General features: G+C 45.9%; 1 protein-coding gene across 1 annotated transcript; it reads left to right on the top strand.

Moving 5' to 3' along the window:
* Window positions 1–14,970: 14,970 nt before the first annotated feature.
* LOC125521669 (UDP-glycosyltransferase 73C4-like) lies at window positions 14,971–16,792 on the top strand. Its single transcript, XM_048686719.1, has one exon. The coding sequence runs from the start codon at window positions 15,095–15,097 to the stop codon at window positions 16,520–16,522; it is 1,428 nt and encodes a 475-aa protein (XP_048542676.1). The 5' UTR covers window positions 14,971–15,094; the 3' UTR covers window positions 16,523–16,792.
* Window positions 16,793–18,012: the final 1,220 nt, after the last annotated feature.

Genomic DNA, 18,012 nt, shown 5'->3' with positions numbered 1-18,012 from the left:
AGCAGAGAATGACGACGAGAAACACCACCAAGAATTGTTGAGGCACTCTGTGATGAAGAATAGAAAGGTTGAGCCAATGGCGAAAAGAAATGAAAGATCTTGGAGAAAGGCATTTGACTGATGACAATTCATTCTCACGTCAAACTTTGAAAAGAATTTGAGGATAGCTCCGGGAAAATTAGAAGAGTCAGGTAAGATCCTGGGAAAAGACCTGTGGGTTAGGGCCCACACAAAAGAAAACACCGATAGAATGATTTAAAAGATAGATTGCGCCGATTTTAATTGAATGGCTTGAATGATATAACATCCTCGAAATAGCTTGAATGATAGAAGAGTGGAAACATGAATCTTCAAGATATCTTCAGCACTCCGGAACAAATGAATAACGAAAAGTTAATGATTTAGAGGTGCACCGGCAAGAGAAGGTATTAGAAACGATAAAAGGATATAATCAACAAATCTTGACTTGAATCCACCGGAGATGAAAAGAATAAAGAATGGTGAACTTGTGGAGCATTTTCATGAGAAACACCGGATAAGAACATTGAGGAAAAGAATGGAAAGACTTCACAGCAATAAAAGGATACTAGAATAAGAAATCTGGGTCCTTGAAGAAAAACAAAGGGAGGGAGGGTGGGAAAAAACAAAGGCAACTTGGAGACGGATGAAACAAACACCGTTGAGAAGAACTGATACTAGATCTTGCGGATGTTGAAAATGGACGGATCCGCTTGAAGAGAAGCACACCGGTTGAAAAGGTTTGACATGACAATCTCGATTATCAAGAATGATTAGTATCCACATCGGAGTATGAGAACACCACTTAGACAAGGGATGGAATCAACATTTGACTTCGAAGCAACTCGAATACCACAACTCAAAACAAAAACAAAGGATTGGCTTGCAGAATAAGCCAGAACAAACATATGATAGAGATTTCGTCCGAAGTTTTTGTGGTGGGGCCTACACGGGCTCGATCGTACAGCACCATCATGTACAAGGCAGTGCACATGACATACGAAGCGTCCCCGAGTCGGCATAGCCAAGGACTATTTAAGACACAACGAGACCACTGTAAAACCAACCGTGGATAGGTGGACCACTAGACGTCGAACCCCAATTTCATATCATACCTCTGTCCGAAAGATATCCTAAGAGCTACTTGAATTCCCACTTATAAACTCCCGAGATTTTTCCGGTTATGCAATCAGGTGTTGGGGATACAGGGGAAGCATAATATCTCACCCAAATCTAGCAATTCCTACATCCAGCTGTATCCATCCTTCAACACATAACCGAGAAAAACTTCGGAAATCGTCTACCTCAACCTTCGAAAAGCATCCGTTATACGAGTTATGGCAATACTCCCGAACTCCCGCCCCAGTACTGGGTGGCGTCGAGGTTATCTCACCAACAACTGCATAAAAGAGATTTTCGATGTCGGCAAAACTAATCTCAGGTATTTCAGAACTGCAACGATAAAATTGTGACGACAACACCTCGGAGCTCAACTCCCCGGGACACTGCCACAACCCCTAAATGACAGGAGGCACCAAGAACAATGTTCTCGTCACAAAACCATCGGAACGATTCCAAGATACCCGCGTGATCCTAAAAAATATTTAGTGAAATTTTAGAAGAGAAGAGTCAAAACTCTACATCAGGATGCCTCACCAGAGCGACGAAGGGACTGAGGAGTAAAAAGAATTCCTAATCTCTCTGATATATAATTCCTAAATGACTCAAAACATTTTTCTAGACTCAACAGCGACAGCTAATTCGATCAAGCAAGGGGGGCTCCTAAGGTCGGGGAAGGCTCTGATTACCAACTTGTCACACCCTCGATGCGGCTATATCTCCCACGTGTCGAAGCACGACTTAGAGGCATAACCGCATTGAAAGCAATGTTGCAAGTGAGGTAATCTTCATACAAACCATGTAATACATAAGGGAAAGAGATACATAGTTGGCTTACAATCGCCACTTCACACAAAACATGAATACAGCATTACAGCATCCAAATACAATCAAGGTCCGACTACGGAACCAAAATAAAAGAAGAACCCCAAATGTGACAAGGTCCCCGATCGACCCCAACTGGGCGCCACTACTGATCGACTAGAACGAAACAACACAAAGGACAAGATCTTCATCGAGCTCCTCCTTGAGCTTGGTTGCGTCATCTTCACGGACAAAAGGGAGCTTGGAGCAAGAGGAGTCCTCATCGGCACCTGCAAGCTGGTTTTGGAAGTATTTGTGAGTCACGGGGACTCAGCAATCTCGCACCCTCGCGATCAAGACTATTTAAGCTTATGGGTAAGGTAAAGGTATGAGGTGGAGCTGCAGCAAGCGACTAGCATATATGGTGGCTAACATACGCAAATGAGAACGAGAAGAGAAGGCAAAGCACGATCGAGAACTATGATCAAGAAGTGATCCTAGAACAACCTACGTCAAGCATAACTCCAACACCGTGTTCACTTCCCGGACTCCGCCGGAAAGACACCATCACGGTTACACACGCGGTTGATGTATTTTAAATTAAGGTCAACTTCAGGTTTTCTACAACCGGACATTAACAAATTACCATCTGCCCATAACCGCGGGCACCGCTTTCGAAAGTTCAAATCCCTGCAGGGTGTCCCAACTTAGCCCATCACAAGCTCTCACGGTCAACGAAGGATAAACCTTCTCCCAAGACATTCTGATCAGACTCGGTATCCCGGTTCTACAAGACAACTTCGACAATGGTAAAACAAGTGCAGCAACACTGCCCGAATGTGCCGACAAATCCCGATAGGAGCTGCAGATATCTCGTTCTCAGGGCACACCGGATAAGCTAAGCGTACGAGAGCCAACGTAACCTAAGTTGCCTAGGGACGGCCCCGTACTGTGCTCTGGGTTGGACCAACGCTTAGAGAAGCACTGGCCCGGGGGGTTAAAATAATGATGACCCTCAGGAGCGTGACTCCCAAGGGAAAAAGAGGCTAGGTGGCAAATGGTAAAACCAATGTTGGGCATTGCTGGAGGAGTTTTATTCAAAGCGAACTGTCAAGGGGTTCCCATTATAACCCAACCGCGTAAGGAACGCAAAATCCGGGAACATAACACCGATATGACGGAAACTAGGGCGGCAAGAGTGGAACAAAACACCAGGCATAAGGTCGAGCCTTCCAACCTTTACCAAGTATATAGATGCATTAATTAAACAAGATATATTGTGATATCCCATCAGGTAAACATGTTCCAACAAGGAACAACATCTCCATGTTCCAACAAGGAACAACATCTCCATGTTCCAACAAGGAACAAACTTCAATCTTCACCTGCAACTAACAACACTATAAGAGGGGCTGAGCAAAGCGGTAACATAGCCAATCAACGGTTTGCTAGGACAAGGTGGGTTAGAGGCTTGGTTCAACAATATAGGAGGCATGATAAGCAAGTGGTAGGTATCGCAGCATAGGCATAGCAAAAGAGCGAGCAACTAGCAAGCAAAGATAGAAGTGATTTCAAGGGTATGGTCATCTTGCCTGAAATCCCGCAAGGAAGAAGAACGAGTCCATGAAGAAGACAAACGGACGTAGACGAACGGGTCCTCACAAACGCGACGTTATCGGAACCAACCCGGAGAAGCAAACACCGGAAAGAAGCACACAACATAGTAAACAACCAACACATGAACACGGTATGATATGTGGGATGCGGTATGCGATGCATATGCATGATTTGCAAGGGAATGAATGAACCTGGCCTCAACATGGAAATCCAAGAGTGCCACTTGAAAGAGGAGATGATTTCGGTTGAAATCGATATAAAGATCACCGGAATCGGATGCACGGTTTGGAAATGGCAAGGAAAACAAATATGGCACCGGTCTGCGATAAACAGCAAGTAGCCATCTAAATGCAACAAGATAAATATACTACAGCACTCAAACATGACAACCAAATACATGTAATGGATCCACTCAAGAAGCTTGACAAAAGATGAACACTGAGCTATGGCTAATTCATCCATTAACAGGTTCAAACAAGCATGGCAAAAATGCAAATGACAAATAGGTTTCAGACTTAGTGAAATTAACACAAGTCTGGAATTTAACATCAGGTAGCACACTTTAGAGCATGAAAACTATATGCTACAGGAACTTAACATGGCAAAGAAAGGCATGACATGAAGTTACTCAAAGCACTTAACAAAAGTACCTTAGTGACCTTGAGCCAAAAGGGATCAGAAAATAGAATTGCAAGCATGCGAGCATGGCAAAAACATAAACAGATCTCAGACTTAGAGAAAAACTAGAACATGCAAATCTGTTAACGAGTAGGCATGTTTACGAGCTCGATGCACTCACTACAGAGCATGGCATGACCAACTAAGCAGACACCCATCACGAATACATGGCATAGTAACTAGACATGGCAAGAACAACAACATAGCATGCACGGATCAATAGCAATATCCTCGACAAAAACGCTAACAAGTCAACAATCTGCCAGGATTCACGAAATAGCAAAAGTAGAGCTCAATTGACGCAAGCTAGGGTGCTCCATAAATGCAAACAAAGACATGGATGGATAGAGCACCACAATGTTAACAAATCATCCTTACTGATCATCCTCAAAAGAGGCATGAACATATGGCATATTGACAAAATCAGATCAAGGACTTAATGAAATTCTAAGTCCCTGAAATCAGCATTAACGAATGCACTACTTTGCAAGCTTGTGCTAGTCACCACACATGTCACAAAAATACATGGTAAGCACCTCTGTAAAGATGGCATGTCATATAACAAAACACATGTAGAGCTCAGGAGCATATCATGCACACATTAATCATGGCAAAAATGACAAATAGCTATTTGATGCAGCAGATCTGACAATTATCTCAAATAGCCCTCTTCCAACAGCATTTCGGGCATCAAGATAATCTCAAATGAAAATTATGCAATGATATGAAATGATGTACTCTCTGAGACGAACATTTTGATATGCTACACGCGCAAAACGGAGCCACAGATGATTAATTATGATGCGATGAAAATGCCCAATAAAACTGGAATCTGGGGCACTTAGTGAAAATTATACCCTGTGCAAAATGGGACGGGGGCATTCGGGATGGACCGATGCGGGACGAGCCGGGCGTTTGGTGTGGTGGGTGAGGCCATACAGGGGCGGCGCCGTGCAGATCGGGGCAGAGGAGCTCCGGCGAGCTCGAGTCCGGTGCGGCAGGCGAGGTTCGGTGAGGCGGCGGGTTCCCGGTCGCCGAGGAGGCGCCGTCCGGTGGAAGCGGCGCGCCGTGGCGCTCGAGTGTAGGCAGGGTGCGGCGGATGAGGCGGATCCGGCCGGGGCGCGCACTCCGGCGAGGAAACGGCGGCAGAGAAGGTGAGGCGAGGCGGTGGTCGGCGCCAGCGAGCGTCGGTGGCGGCGGGGCGATGACCCAGGCGCACGGCGGCGGAGATGCCCGCGGCCGACGGAAGGCGCTAGGGCGGCGGCGGCCCGATCTGGCCCGGGGCGGGCCCGATCTGGGCTCCCTCGGGCCGCGACGGCGTAGTAGAGAGGAGGGCGCAGCGCTGGCGACGTGGCGTGTTAGGATTGGTTTGGGCGGGCGGCGCGTTGAGGTGGCGGCTCCGGATTGGTCCGGGCGACGTGGCGGCGGGGTGGACATGTCCGACCGGCGTGGGAGGAAATGTCCGGCGGCGCGCGGAGGAATTTTTAGGGTTTCATCTGCACGAATTTCGGAGGGGAACACATATATATAGGTAGAGGGAGCTAGGAGAGTCCAAATGAGGTGCGGTTTTCGGCCACGCGATCGTGATCAAACGACCAAGATTATGGAGGAGGTTTAAGTGGGTTTTGGGCCACTTTGGAAGGGTGTTGGGCTGCAACACACACGAGGCCTTTTCGGTCCCTCGGTTAACCGTTGGAGTATCAAACGAAGTCCAAATGGCACGAAACTTGACAGGCGGTCTACCGGTAGTAAACTAAGGCTGCATGACATGTCTCGGTCCAATCCGGAAATGTTTAACCCCCGCACACGCAAAGAGGTAGAAGGGGACACCGGGTGACATAGGAGCGCCGGATTGCAAAACGGACAACGGGGAAAATGCTCGGATGCATGAGACGAACATGTATGCCAATGAAATGCACATGATGACATGATATGCAATGCATGACATGCAAGCAATGACAAGGCAACAACAGCGAAAAACTGGAGGACACCTGGCACATCGGTCTCGGGGGGTCACAATAAGCGCCGACCTAAGCCATGGTGCACGCAGTATAGCTAGGACCTCAAGGAGCATTTGGCAGTGGAGAAGCAAATCGCGACTGCATGTGCGGATGAGGTCACGATGGGTGCCATTCGTGCCTTCCCCCAGATCTTGAAGAAGCACCTTGCCATTTGCTAGCTATGCTGGTTAAGCATGCTCGGTTTACCCGTTGCGTGTGCTGCTCCTACCTTTCCTTCACAAATTCTAGTGAATTATGCTATCTAATTTTACCATGCAATCTGTTGCTCTAGTGTATATGTTCTATATGTCGTGCAGTGTGGTGCTCACTTATTAACTATTTTGTTAATTAGGTATCGTCTTCAATTACCTGTTTGGTTCAATTCTGCAAATGTGATGTTCAATTCTTCAGGCTACAATTTTGTATTGTCTTCCATGTTGTATATTTATCTTTACAAAATACATGAGAAACGAATACAATTGCTATATTTCCAAGTTGTCAAGCGTGCTTGGTTTGGTTATACATTGTGCAATTTGGTGCTCAGTTTGGTTCATTTGTGTTGTGGTGTTTAGTTAACTATTTGGTTCAATTCTGCAATGCAATGTTCAATAGTTGTGGGTGCATTCTGTTATTGTATACCATGTGAGGAATAAATTGAATTTGGTTGTAGTAAATACACAAGAAACAAATACAATTGCTACAATTGGTTGTAGTTAACTATTTGGTTAACTGTCTGATCTTCTATTAGGAGTATGTTACATTGTGCAATGTGGTGCTCAGTTAATGTTGGTTCATTTGTTGTGGTGTTTGGTTAACTGCTTGGTTCAATTATGCAATGCGATGTCCAATTGTTGTGGGTATAATTTTGTATTGTTGTGCATGTGAGGAATACATCAAATTTGGTTGCACATAATACATGAGAAACATATACAAGTGCTATATTTCCTAGTTCTTAATCATGCTTGGTTTGGATAAATCGGTTTTCCGTGTGGCTTGAATTAATCTGATGAATCTGCAATGTGCTTATATTTCATCAATATATTGTACTGATAGCATGAGAACCCTTACTTAACCAGCTGACTAACCTTATATGTGTTGCAGGGACACGGAAACAATGGGAAGCACTGAGGTTTATTGTAGAGGTTATGATACGTCTCCAACGTATCTATAATTTTTGATTGTTCCATGCTATTATATTATCTATTTTGGATGTTTATGGGCTTTATTATGCACTTTTATATTATTTTTGGGACTAACCTATTAACCTAGAGCCCAGTGCCAGTTTTTGTTTTTTCCTTGTTTTAGAGTATCGCAGAAAAGGAAAATCAAACGGATTACAATTGACCTGAAACTTCAGGAACTTATTTTTGGACCAGAAGAAGCCCACGGAGTATCGGAGATGGACCAGGAAAGTCCCGGGCTGCCCACGAGGGTGGGGCGCGCGCCCACCCCCTGGGCACCCCCCTACCTCGTGGATAGCTCGGAGATCCACCGACGTACTTCTTCCTCCCATATATACCCATATACCCTAAAAACATCGGGGAGCACAATAGATCGGGAGTTCCGTCGCCAGAAGCCTCCGTAGCCACCGAAAACCAATCTAGACACGTTTCGGCACCCTGCCGGAGGGGGAATCCCTCTCCGGTGGCCATCTTCACCATCCCGGCACTCTCCATGACGAGGAGGGAGTAGTTCACCCTCGGGGCCGAGGGTATGTACCAGTAGCTATGTGTTTGATCTCTCTCTCTCTATCTCTCTCTCGTGTTCTTGAGGTGGTACGATCTTGATGTATCGCGAGCTTTGCTATTATAGTTGGATCTTATGATGTTTGTCCCCCTCTACTCTCTTGTAATGGATTGAGTTTTCCCTTTGAAGTTATCTTATCGGATTGAGTCTTTAAGGATTTGAGAACACTTGATGTATGTCTTGCGTGGGATACCCGTGGTGACAATGGGGTATTCTATTGATCCACTTGATGTATGTTTTGGTGATCAACTTGTGGGTTCCGCCCATGAACATATGCATAGGGGTTGGCACACGTTTTCGTCTTGACTCTCCGGTAGAAACTTTGGGGCACTCTTTGAAGTACTTTGTGTTGGTTTGAATAGGCAAATCTAAGATTGTATGATGCATATCGTATAATCATACCCGCGGATACTTGAGGTGACATTGGAGTATCTAGGTGACATTAGGGTTTTGATTGATTTGTGTCTTAAGGTGTTATTCTCGTACGAACTCTATGATAGATTGAACGAAAAGAATGGTTTCATGTTATTTTACTACGGACTCTTGAATAGATCGATCAGAAAGGATAACTTTGAGGTGGTTTAGCACCCTACAATAATCTCTTCGTTTGTTCTCCGCTATTAGTGACTTTGGAGTGACTCTTTGTTGCATGTTGAGGGATAGTTATGTGATCCAATTATATTATTATTGTTGAGAGAACTTGCACTAGTGAAAGTATGAACCCTAGGCCTTGTTTCCTAGCATTGCAATACCATTTGTGCTCACTTTTATCATTACTTACCTTGCTGTTTTTATATTTTCAGATTACAAAAACCATTATCTACTATCCATATACCAGTTGTATCACCATCTCTTCGCCGAACTAGTGCACCTATACAATTTACCATTGTATTGGGTGTGTTGGTGATATAAGAGACTCTTTGTTATATGGTTGCAAGGTTGCTTGAGAGAGACCATCTTCATCCTACGCCTCCTACGGATTGATAAACCTTAGGCCATCCACTTGAGGGAAATTTGCTACTGTCCTACAAACCTCTGCACTTGGGGGCCCAACAACGTCTACAAGAAGAAGGTTGTGTAGTAGACATCAGGTTACCACGTGCATGGTCCGTTGTCTAATAGCACATTATTGTGCAATTGCAGGAAGCATTCTAATATTTAGGTTTTTAACAATTTGGTCTTGCACATGTAGGTCCTACTGTCAGAGGTTTTGACCCACTGTTCGACCCTTTTTGCATATGGGGAAATGAGTTGTCCATGAATATCACTCAAGTCAAGAAACTCAGAAAGATTGTTAGGATAAAGAAATTAGCGACAAAAAATAAAAAGATATTTGTCTGCACAATGAAGAAGACATCAATTCACTATAGGATGTTACTAACTATTATACCTTGCCTTTTTTATTCCTTTGCCCCATTTCCAATATAGAGAAGATATTTATGCACATTCTTGTTTTCAGGCCTTTCCAAAGCAGTTCACTAATGATTACCTCTCAAACCACATGTATGGTCAGGAGGTGATGACCCACAAATATAGGGGATCTATCGTATTCCTTTCGATAAGTAAGAGTGTTGAACCCAATGAGGAGCAGAAGGAAATGATAAGCAATTTTTAGTAAGGTATTCTCTGCAAGCACTGAGATTATCGGTAACAGATAGTTTTGTGATAAGGTAATTTGTAACGGGTAACAAGTAATAAAGTAAATAAGGTACAACAAGATGGCCCCATCCTTTTTGTAGAAAAGGACAAGCCTGGACAAACTCTTATATAAAGTAAAACGCTCCCGAGGACACATGGGAATTATCGTCAAGCTAGTTTTCATCACGCTCATATGATTCACGTTCGGTACTTTGATAATTTGATATGTGGGTGGACGGGTGCTTGGGTATTGCCCTTGCTTGTACAAGCATCCCACTTATGATTAACCCCTCTTGCAAGCATCCGCAACTACAAAAGAAGTATTAAGGTAAACCTAACCATAGCATGAAACATATGGATCCAAATCAGCCCCTTACGAAGCAACACATAAACTATGGTTTAAGCTTATGTCACTCTAGTAACCCATCATCTACTTATTACTTCCCAATGCCTTCCCCTAGGCCCAAATAATGGTGAAGTGTCATGTAGTCGACATTCACATGACACCACTAGAGGAAAGACAACATACATCTCATCAAAATATCGAACGAATTCCAAATTCACATGACTACTTATAGAAAGACTTCTCCCATGTCCTCAGGAACAAACGTAACTACTCACAAATCATATTCATGTTCATAATCAGAGGGGTATTAATATGCATAAAGGATCTGAACATATGATTTCCAACAAATAAACCAACTAGCATCAACTACAAGGAGTAATCAACACTACTAGCAACCCACGTGTACCAATCTGAGGTTTTGGGACAAAGATTGGATACAAGAGATGAACTAGGGTTTGAGAGGAGATGGTGCTAGTGAAGATGTTGATGGAGATTGACCCCCTCCCAATGATAGGATCGATGGCGATGACGATGGTGATGATTTCCCCCTCCCGGAGGGATGCTTCCCTTGCAGAACAGCTCCGCCGGAGCCCTAGATTGGTTCCACCAAGGTTCCGCCTCGTGGCGGTGGCGCTTCGTCCCGAAAGCTTGGTTGTGATTTTTTTTCCAGCGTGAAAGACTTCATATAGCCAAAGATGGGCACCGGAGGCCTGCCAGGGGCCCACGAGACAGGGGGCGTGCCCAGGGGGGTAGGGCATGCCCCCCACCCTCGTGTATGGTGGGTGGCCCCCCTCTGGTGCTTTCTTCGCCCAATATTTTTTATATATTCCAAAACTGACTTCCGTGGAGTTTCAGGACTTTTGGAGTTGTGCAGAATAGGTCTTCAATATTTTCTCCTTTTCCATCCTAGAATTCCAGCGGCCGGCATTCTCCCTGTTCGTGCAAACCTTGTAAAATAAGAGAGAATAGGCATAAGTATTGTGACATAATGTGTAATAACGGCCCATAATGCAATAAATATCGATATAAAAGCATGATGCAAAATGGACGTATCAACTCCCCCAAGCTTAGACCTCGCTTGTCCTCAAGCGGAAGCCGATAACGAAAAATATATCCACATGTTTAGAGATAGAGGTGTCGCTAAAATAAAATACGGACATGAGGGCATCCTGATCATTCTTATAACAGCAACATATATATATATAGTCATATGATTTTTTATGCTAAAGTAACAATCTTATTCACAATGTAAATTATGAATCAGAAACTTCATTGAAAACTAACAAACTATAATCTCAGTCATTGAAGCAATTGCAATTTATCATAACATCGGAAAGAGTCAATATAAGAGCTTTTCAGCAAGTCCACATACTCAACTATCATGTAGTCTTTCACAATTGCTAACACTCACGCAATACTTATGAGTATGAAGCTTTAATCGGACACAGAGAAAGATAGGGGCTTATAGTTTTGCCTCCCAACCTTATACCTCAAGGGTAATGTCAACAATAATAGTTTATGAAAACTCACACAACGCACAGTGCTTGCTAAAGGATAAAATGTAAAAAGGAAAGGCGAAGATCACCATGACTCTTGTATGAAGTATAGGACAAAAATTAAAAGATAGGCCCTTCGCAGAGGGAAGCAGAGGTTGTCATGTGTTTTTATGGTTGGATGCACGAAATCTTAATGCAAAAGAACGTCACTTTATATTTCCACTTGTGATATGGACCTTTATTATGCAGTCTGTCGCTTTTATTTCTTCTACATCACAAAATCGTATAAAGCTTATTTTCTCCACACTAATAAATCATACATATTTAGAGAGCAATTTTTATTGCTTGCAACAATGACAACTTACTTGAAGGATCTTACTCAATCCATAGGTAGATATGGTGGACTCTCATGGCAAAATTGGGTTTAAGGATATTTGGAAGCACAAGTAGTATCTCTACTTGGTGCAAAGAATTTGGCTAGCATGGGGATGAAAGGTAAGCTCAACATATTGGATGATCCATGGCAATATAATTTATTTTGGATGTACGAAAACATAACCCATTACGTTGTCTTCCTTGTCCAACATCAACTTTTTAGCATGTCATATTTTAATGAGTGCTCATAATTATAAAAGATGTCCAAGATAGTATATTTATATGTGAAAACCTCTCTTTCTTTATTACAACGATGACCAAAACTAGGTTTGTCAACTGTCAACATCTTTTATTCATCATACTCTTTATATGTGAAGTCATTACTCTCCATAAGATCAATATGATCTCTTTATTTCTTTTTATTCTTTCTCTCTTTTCTCAAGATCATAGCAAGATAACCAAGCCCTTGACTCAAAACTAATCTTTATTATATATAACTCACGGACTCGATTACATAGATAAGGACCAACACAAAACTCAAAGCTAGATCATACTAACCTTTATTCTACTAAATCAAGATATAATCAAAAGGATCGAACTAAGAAAACGGTAAAGATAGAAGTGTGATAGTGATACGATACCGGGGCACTCCCCCAAGCTTGGCAGTTGCCAAGGGGAGTGCCCATACCCGATACTCAGTTCGCCTTTGGTGGTGAAGAAGAGATCGTTGATGGCGTAGGCTTGTCGTCCAACATCAAGCGAAGGAGGTGCTCCAACTTACGAATAATGCCCTTGAGTGCGGTGCTATGCTCTTGCAACAGAATATTTTCACGAGTTGGATACTTGTTCTGCACCCGAACTATTTCAATCATCTTGAAAGCTTCAATTTCAGTAGGGGTAAGAAGATTGTAATGAGGTTGAAGGATGTCTTCTTCTTCTGTTGCCGGAGCTTGATCCTCTGTGGCCTTCTTGATCCCATCATCCTTGTTGATCTCCCCGGGTTCTTCTCTCTTCAGCTTTATCTTCATTAGCCAAGCATCATCGCCCTCGTTGTTGGAGGAGGGGGACGACATGATGCCTAGCCTTGACAACTCTGGCAGAAAACAGCTCGAAACAAAACATGAGATAATTGTGTGGTACAGTGGTCAAAACCTTCGGGAGATTATATAATGAATTTTTACCGACCAAAAGAAGTATCGTGCAAGAAAACGGAGTCCGGAGGGCACACTAGGTGCCCACGAGGCAGGGGGTGGGCCCTCCACCCTCGTGGATGCCTTGTGTCCTTTTCGGACTGCTTCTTCTTTTCCTATTTTCTTAAATATTCCAAAACGGAGAAAATTGCTATTAGAACTGTTTTGGAGTCGATTTACTTACCGCACCACATACCTCTTCCTTTTCGGAGGCTGAAACGTTCTGGAAGGTGTCCCTTATATACTCCTCCTGGGTTACGGTTTCAATAATATTAGTTTCAACATTTATAGGATTACCTGAGATATAATGTTTGATTCTTTGACCGTTCACCACCCTTAGATTTGTGCTTTCGAAGTTGTTGATATGGCACCGGAACGATAGACCTCCTCAATAACGTAAGGACCTTCCCATTTAGAGAGGAGTTTTCCTGCAAAAAAAATCTTAAACGAGAGTTGTATAATAGAACATGATCACCTACATTAAACTCGCGTTTTTGTATCCGGTGGAACATAATCACGTCCCACCTTCTACGGCCAAAAAACAAAGGAGAGGGTGGACAGGGGCGAGGATATATATAGGCAAAACTTTAGTCCCAGTTGGTATGTAAAACCGGGACTAAAGGCATACTCTTTAGTACCGGTTCCAGACACCAGCCGGGACAACCCCTTTAGTCCCGGTTGGTGTCTGGAACCGGGACTAAAGGTCCGATTCGAACCGGGACTGATGCCTGCCGAGCCCCGGCCGACGTCCCAGCCGCTCGAGCCGGGACTGATGCTCATATTAGTCCCGGCTCGTACCGTGACAGGGGCTAATGCTTTGATCCGGCTAGAACCAAAATCATGTTTTCTACTAGTGAGAGGTCCTCGGTGATGCGTTGCTCCAAATGGTGGGGCTGATTAGCTTTACGGGAGCACGACGATGTACGGTAAGAAGAGGAGGAGAATCGGGGGTCATCGGAGGAAGATATCGAGGTGGCGGCGGTCGATGCGTGAGGCAAGGAAGAAGACATGGGCGACGACGATCTGCGGTGACCAGAACAAACTCATTTTGTAGGAATGTATAGCTGAGCGAGGTGAAGCTCTTGGACAAGGTTTCGACATGAGGATGAGGCGCTAGTCGCGCAGACAAAGAACGACAGCACCGTCGGCATGAATTGAGTGCTGGCTGCGCTCTTCACCTAACCAAAGGGCCTCACTAGTCAACAAACCACTTTGACAACGTCCACATCAGCAAACCACCCAAGAAAATCTGCCTAAGATTATTTTTGACCGATATTGGATAGATAAGGGGTAAAGTGAGGAAAAAAAGTTCAAGGGGTTATGCGAAAAACCCATTTTCTTCAGAGGAGTAAAATGGTCTTTTTTTTCCTTAATTTGAAGACTCGTTGGTATATTTATCGTCTGTACCGGCGCCGGTGATGTGGGCGAGTGTGAGGGAGAGATGCGGGTGAGTCACAAGTGAGAGAGATGCGGATGAGTTGCGAGTGAGAGAGATGCGGGTGCTTCGCTAACTTGTCCCCGGCCGAGATGGGAGTGTTGTTTGTGCACGACCGAGCGAGTGTGTACTAGATTTTCTTCCGTGACTTACAAAAATGAACGGAGGGAATAGTATCGGTCGAAATAGTAGTGACCATGATACTTATGCTACACAACATATCACCTACCTAATATAATAGATGTAATGAGATTTTCAAGCATATCAACACTGATGAGATCAATCACAATCATTAACTTGAACGACTACACCATGTTTATAATCCCTAAACTCGCCTTCCACACTGGGGTACCGGCTGTGGGGCTTTGGCCGCTGACGCGTCCGAAACAGTCCACATCTCATACCAAGCGGCGGACCAGTAAGAGCCGTTCCGTGGCTGTTTGACATCATCTGCTAACGACTCGCAAGCAGAAATCCCCTAGCAAAACTTTTATATAGTCGCGTTGTGCGCTCCTCGTGGACATCGTGGCACGGTACTACTATACAGTCTGTCCCTTTGTTGTAGGCATCAGCTCCCAACCTCACACCCACAGAGCCACGATCGAGCTTCTTCTACATCGTGACTCCAAAGCATGCAACGCATGGCCTCCTCAGAGCACAACGAGAAGCTCCGGATCCTGATCGTCCCCTTCTTCGCCACCAGCCACATCGGCCCCCACACCGACCTTGCCGTCCGCCTCGCCGCGGCCAGGCCGGGCGCCGTCGAGCCCACAATGGCGGTCACCCCGGCGAACGTGCCGGTCGTTCGATCGGCGCTCGAGCGGCACGGCGCTTCCGCCGCCGTCAGGATAGCCACCTACCCTTTCCCAGCGGTGGGAGGCCTCCCGGCGGGTGTCGAGAACCTCTCCTCCGCCGGGGCCGACGGATGGCGCATCGACGCCGCGGCCATTGACGAGGCGCTGACGCGGCCCGCGCAGGAGGCGCTCATCAGGGAGTTGTCCCCTGACGTCGTACTCACCGACGTCCACTTCTTCTGGAACTCCGTCATCGCCGGCGAGCTCGGCGTGCCGTGCGTCACATTCAGTGTCATCGGCCCCTTCTCGACCCTTGCCATGGACCACCTCCACGATACAGTTGATGGCTACTCCGGTTGCCATGAGGTGATTGTACCACGTTTGCCAGGCCCGGAGATACGGATCCCGAGGACCGAACTGCCCGAGTTCTTGAGGAGCCAGGAGACAAACGACGGATTCGAGCCGCCCTTTGCCGCGATGCGCAGGTGCTTCGGCCTCGCCTTCAACACGTTTTTCGAGCTGGAGAGGCAGTACTGCGAGCTGTACCCGTGGCCCGGCAAGCGCGCCTACTTCCTCGGGCCACTGTCGCTGCCGCTGCCACCGGCCGGAGCAACAGCCGGCGAGTCACCGTGCATCCGTTGGCTGGGGTTAATGCCGAGATGTTCGGTGGTGTACGTATGCTTCGGCACCTACGCTCCCATCTCTGCAGATCAGCTCAGGGAGCTGGCCCTCGGACTGGAAGCTTCTGAGAAGCCGTTCTTGTGGGCGCTGAGGGCCGACGGGTGGGCGCCGCCGGAGGGGTGGGAGGAGCGCGTGGGGAAGAGGGGGATGCTCCTCCGAGGGTGGGCCCCACAGGCCGCGATACTGGCCCATCCGGCCGTGGGGGCGTTCCTGACGCACTGCGGGTCGAGCTCACTGCTGGAGGCGGCGTCCGCCGGCGTGCCGATGCTGACGTGGCCGTTGGTGTGGGACCAGTTCATTGAGGAGAGGCTGGTCACGGACGTTCTCAAGATCGGCGAGAGGGTGTGGAGCGGGTCGCGGAGCACATGGGACGCCGAGAAGGAGACGGTGCCGGCGGAGGCGGTGGCGCGTGCCGTGGCGAGGTTCTTGGAGCCTGGAGGGACGGGGGAGGCGGCAAGGGGCAGAGCGCTGGAGCTCGCCGCCAAGGCTAACGCGGCCGTGGCGGAAGGAGGCTCGTCGTACTGTGACCTGCGCCGTCTGATTGATGATCTGGTAGAAGCAAAGCAAGGGCGGCCGGTGGCATGACCTCCCAGTCGATCGTTCCTGAACATCAGCGACTGGAACTGCACCTGCAGCGGCATGGGCGTACTCAACCGTTATCTGGTGAATCACGGGCGTACTATCGGTTAATAAACTTTTTTTAACTGTCCGTTAATAAACTTTGACAACGTACGGCCATCATGAAGAGTGTTTGATGTTTTGTATGAGAAACAGGGCCGTATCTGAGAAAAGGGAGGCCCGGTGCGAAATCAAATTACGGGCCCTTGGCATTTTTTCCTTTTCTTAACTTTTCCATGTCATGACTCATAGTTCCTTTTTTGACATCATGACTCGTAGTTCCTAATTCTTCTGAAGACACTGAAGAAGGTAAAACTAAGAAACAAACATCCAATGTTTAAAATTGGACATATACAGATAAAAAGGATTGAAGCTACCTTAGCCTTCAATTGCAGTCAAGCTCCAATTGATGCTGATGCACATAAGTTGCAGCACTGGCAACATGCAGCTAAGTGGTCAAGAGAAACACTGATATGCAACCCTACCAAATTGAGATCTGAGAAGAATAGAACACAAATAAAAAAAGGGGATCGAGAGTGGAACATTACCTATTCAATGTTCATCGCAATGGGTTATTTCTGGAAATAGCACAGAATTAGCAGAGAGTGCTGCTACACACACGACGGTTGTGGACGATTTCCGCACGATGAAGCACATCAACCCGTCCATGTGTCGATTCAAAGTGAACAACACCGTTGAATACTCCATCGTGCGCAGTTCGTCCGGCTATTGTCGTCCACACAGTAGTTCCGTTAGCAGATGGGGATTGGGAGTGGAACGTTACCTATTGGAAGTTCATCGCAATGGATTATCTTGGGGTAAATGCGAAAAAAAAAGATGGGGAATTCAGAGTGGAACCTTAGCAAGGAAATAATGTTGCTGAGGATTTAGGAATTAAGAATAAACTAAGGATCAAGGAGTGAAGATTGATGAGGAGTAGGAAGGGGTATTGTACCTGCTGTGTTAAGAAGCAGAAGAGTAGATAGAGAGCCATGCGTGAGAACCTCATTTTTTTAATGGAAAAAGGAGCCATGCGTTGAGGAGAGGCTGGATAATTTCTTCACGCAGGTTCCCATGTAGTAGTACTGGCTGAGTTAATTAAGCGCCAGGTTGCCATGCGTGAGCAGAGGCTGGTACGTTCCTGCTTTATTTATTCAACCGTCCATGGTAATAAGTGTACCTACCTCCTACTAACCTCAGCAATTAACTAATACTCTCACTGATTTGGGGCCCCCGCTGACTTTGGGGCCCTGTGCAGGCGCACACGCTGCACATGTGCCTGGTACGGGCCTGATGAGAAAAGACACCCAAAGGCATCTTAGATCTGAAGTGTTTTCATTCTTTAGATGCCAATTTGATGCACTCACGAAGTCATGGTGTTAAGTGCCTATTTGACGGCCGCTTAGCCGTTACCAGGACCAGGACGCCATCAACATTATCATTGCTGATCTTCATGC

Source organism: Triticum urartu, chromosome 7 (genome assembly GCF_003073215.2).
Source record: "Triticum urartu cultivar G1812 chromosome 7, Tu2.1, whole genome shotgun sequence".
NCBI classification, from domain to species: domain Eukaryota; kingdom Viridiplantae; phylum Streptophyta; class Magnoliopsida; order Poales; family Poaceae; genus Triticum; species Triticum urartu.
The sequence above is the reverse complement of the archived record's forward strand: the minus strand, read 5'-3'. Positions and strand labels throughout refer to the sequence as shown.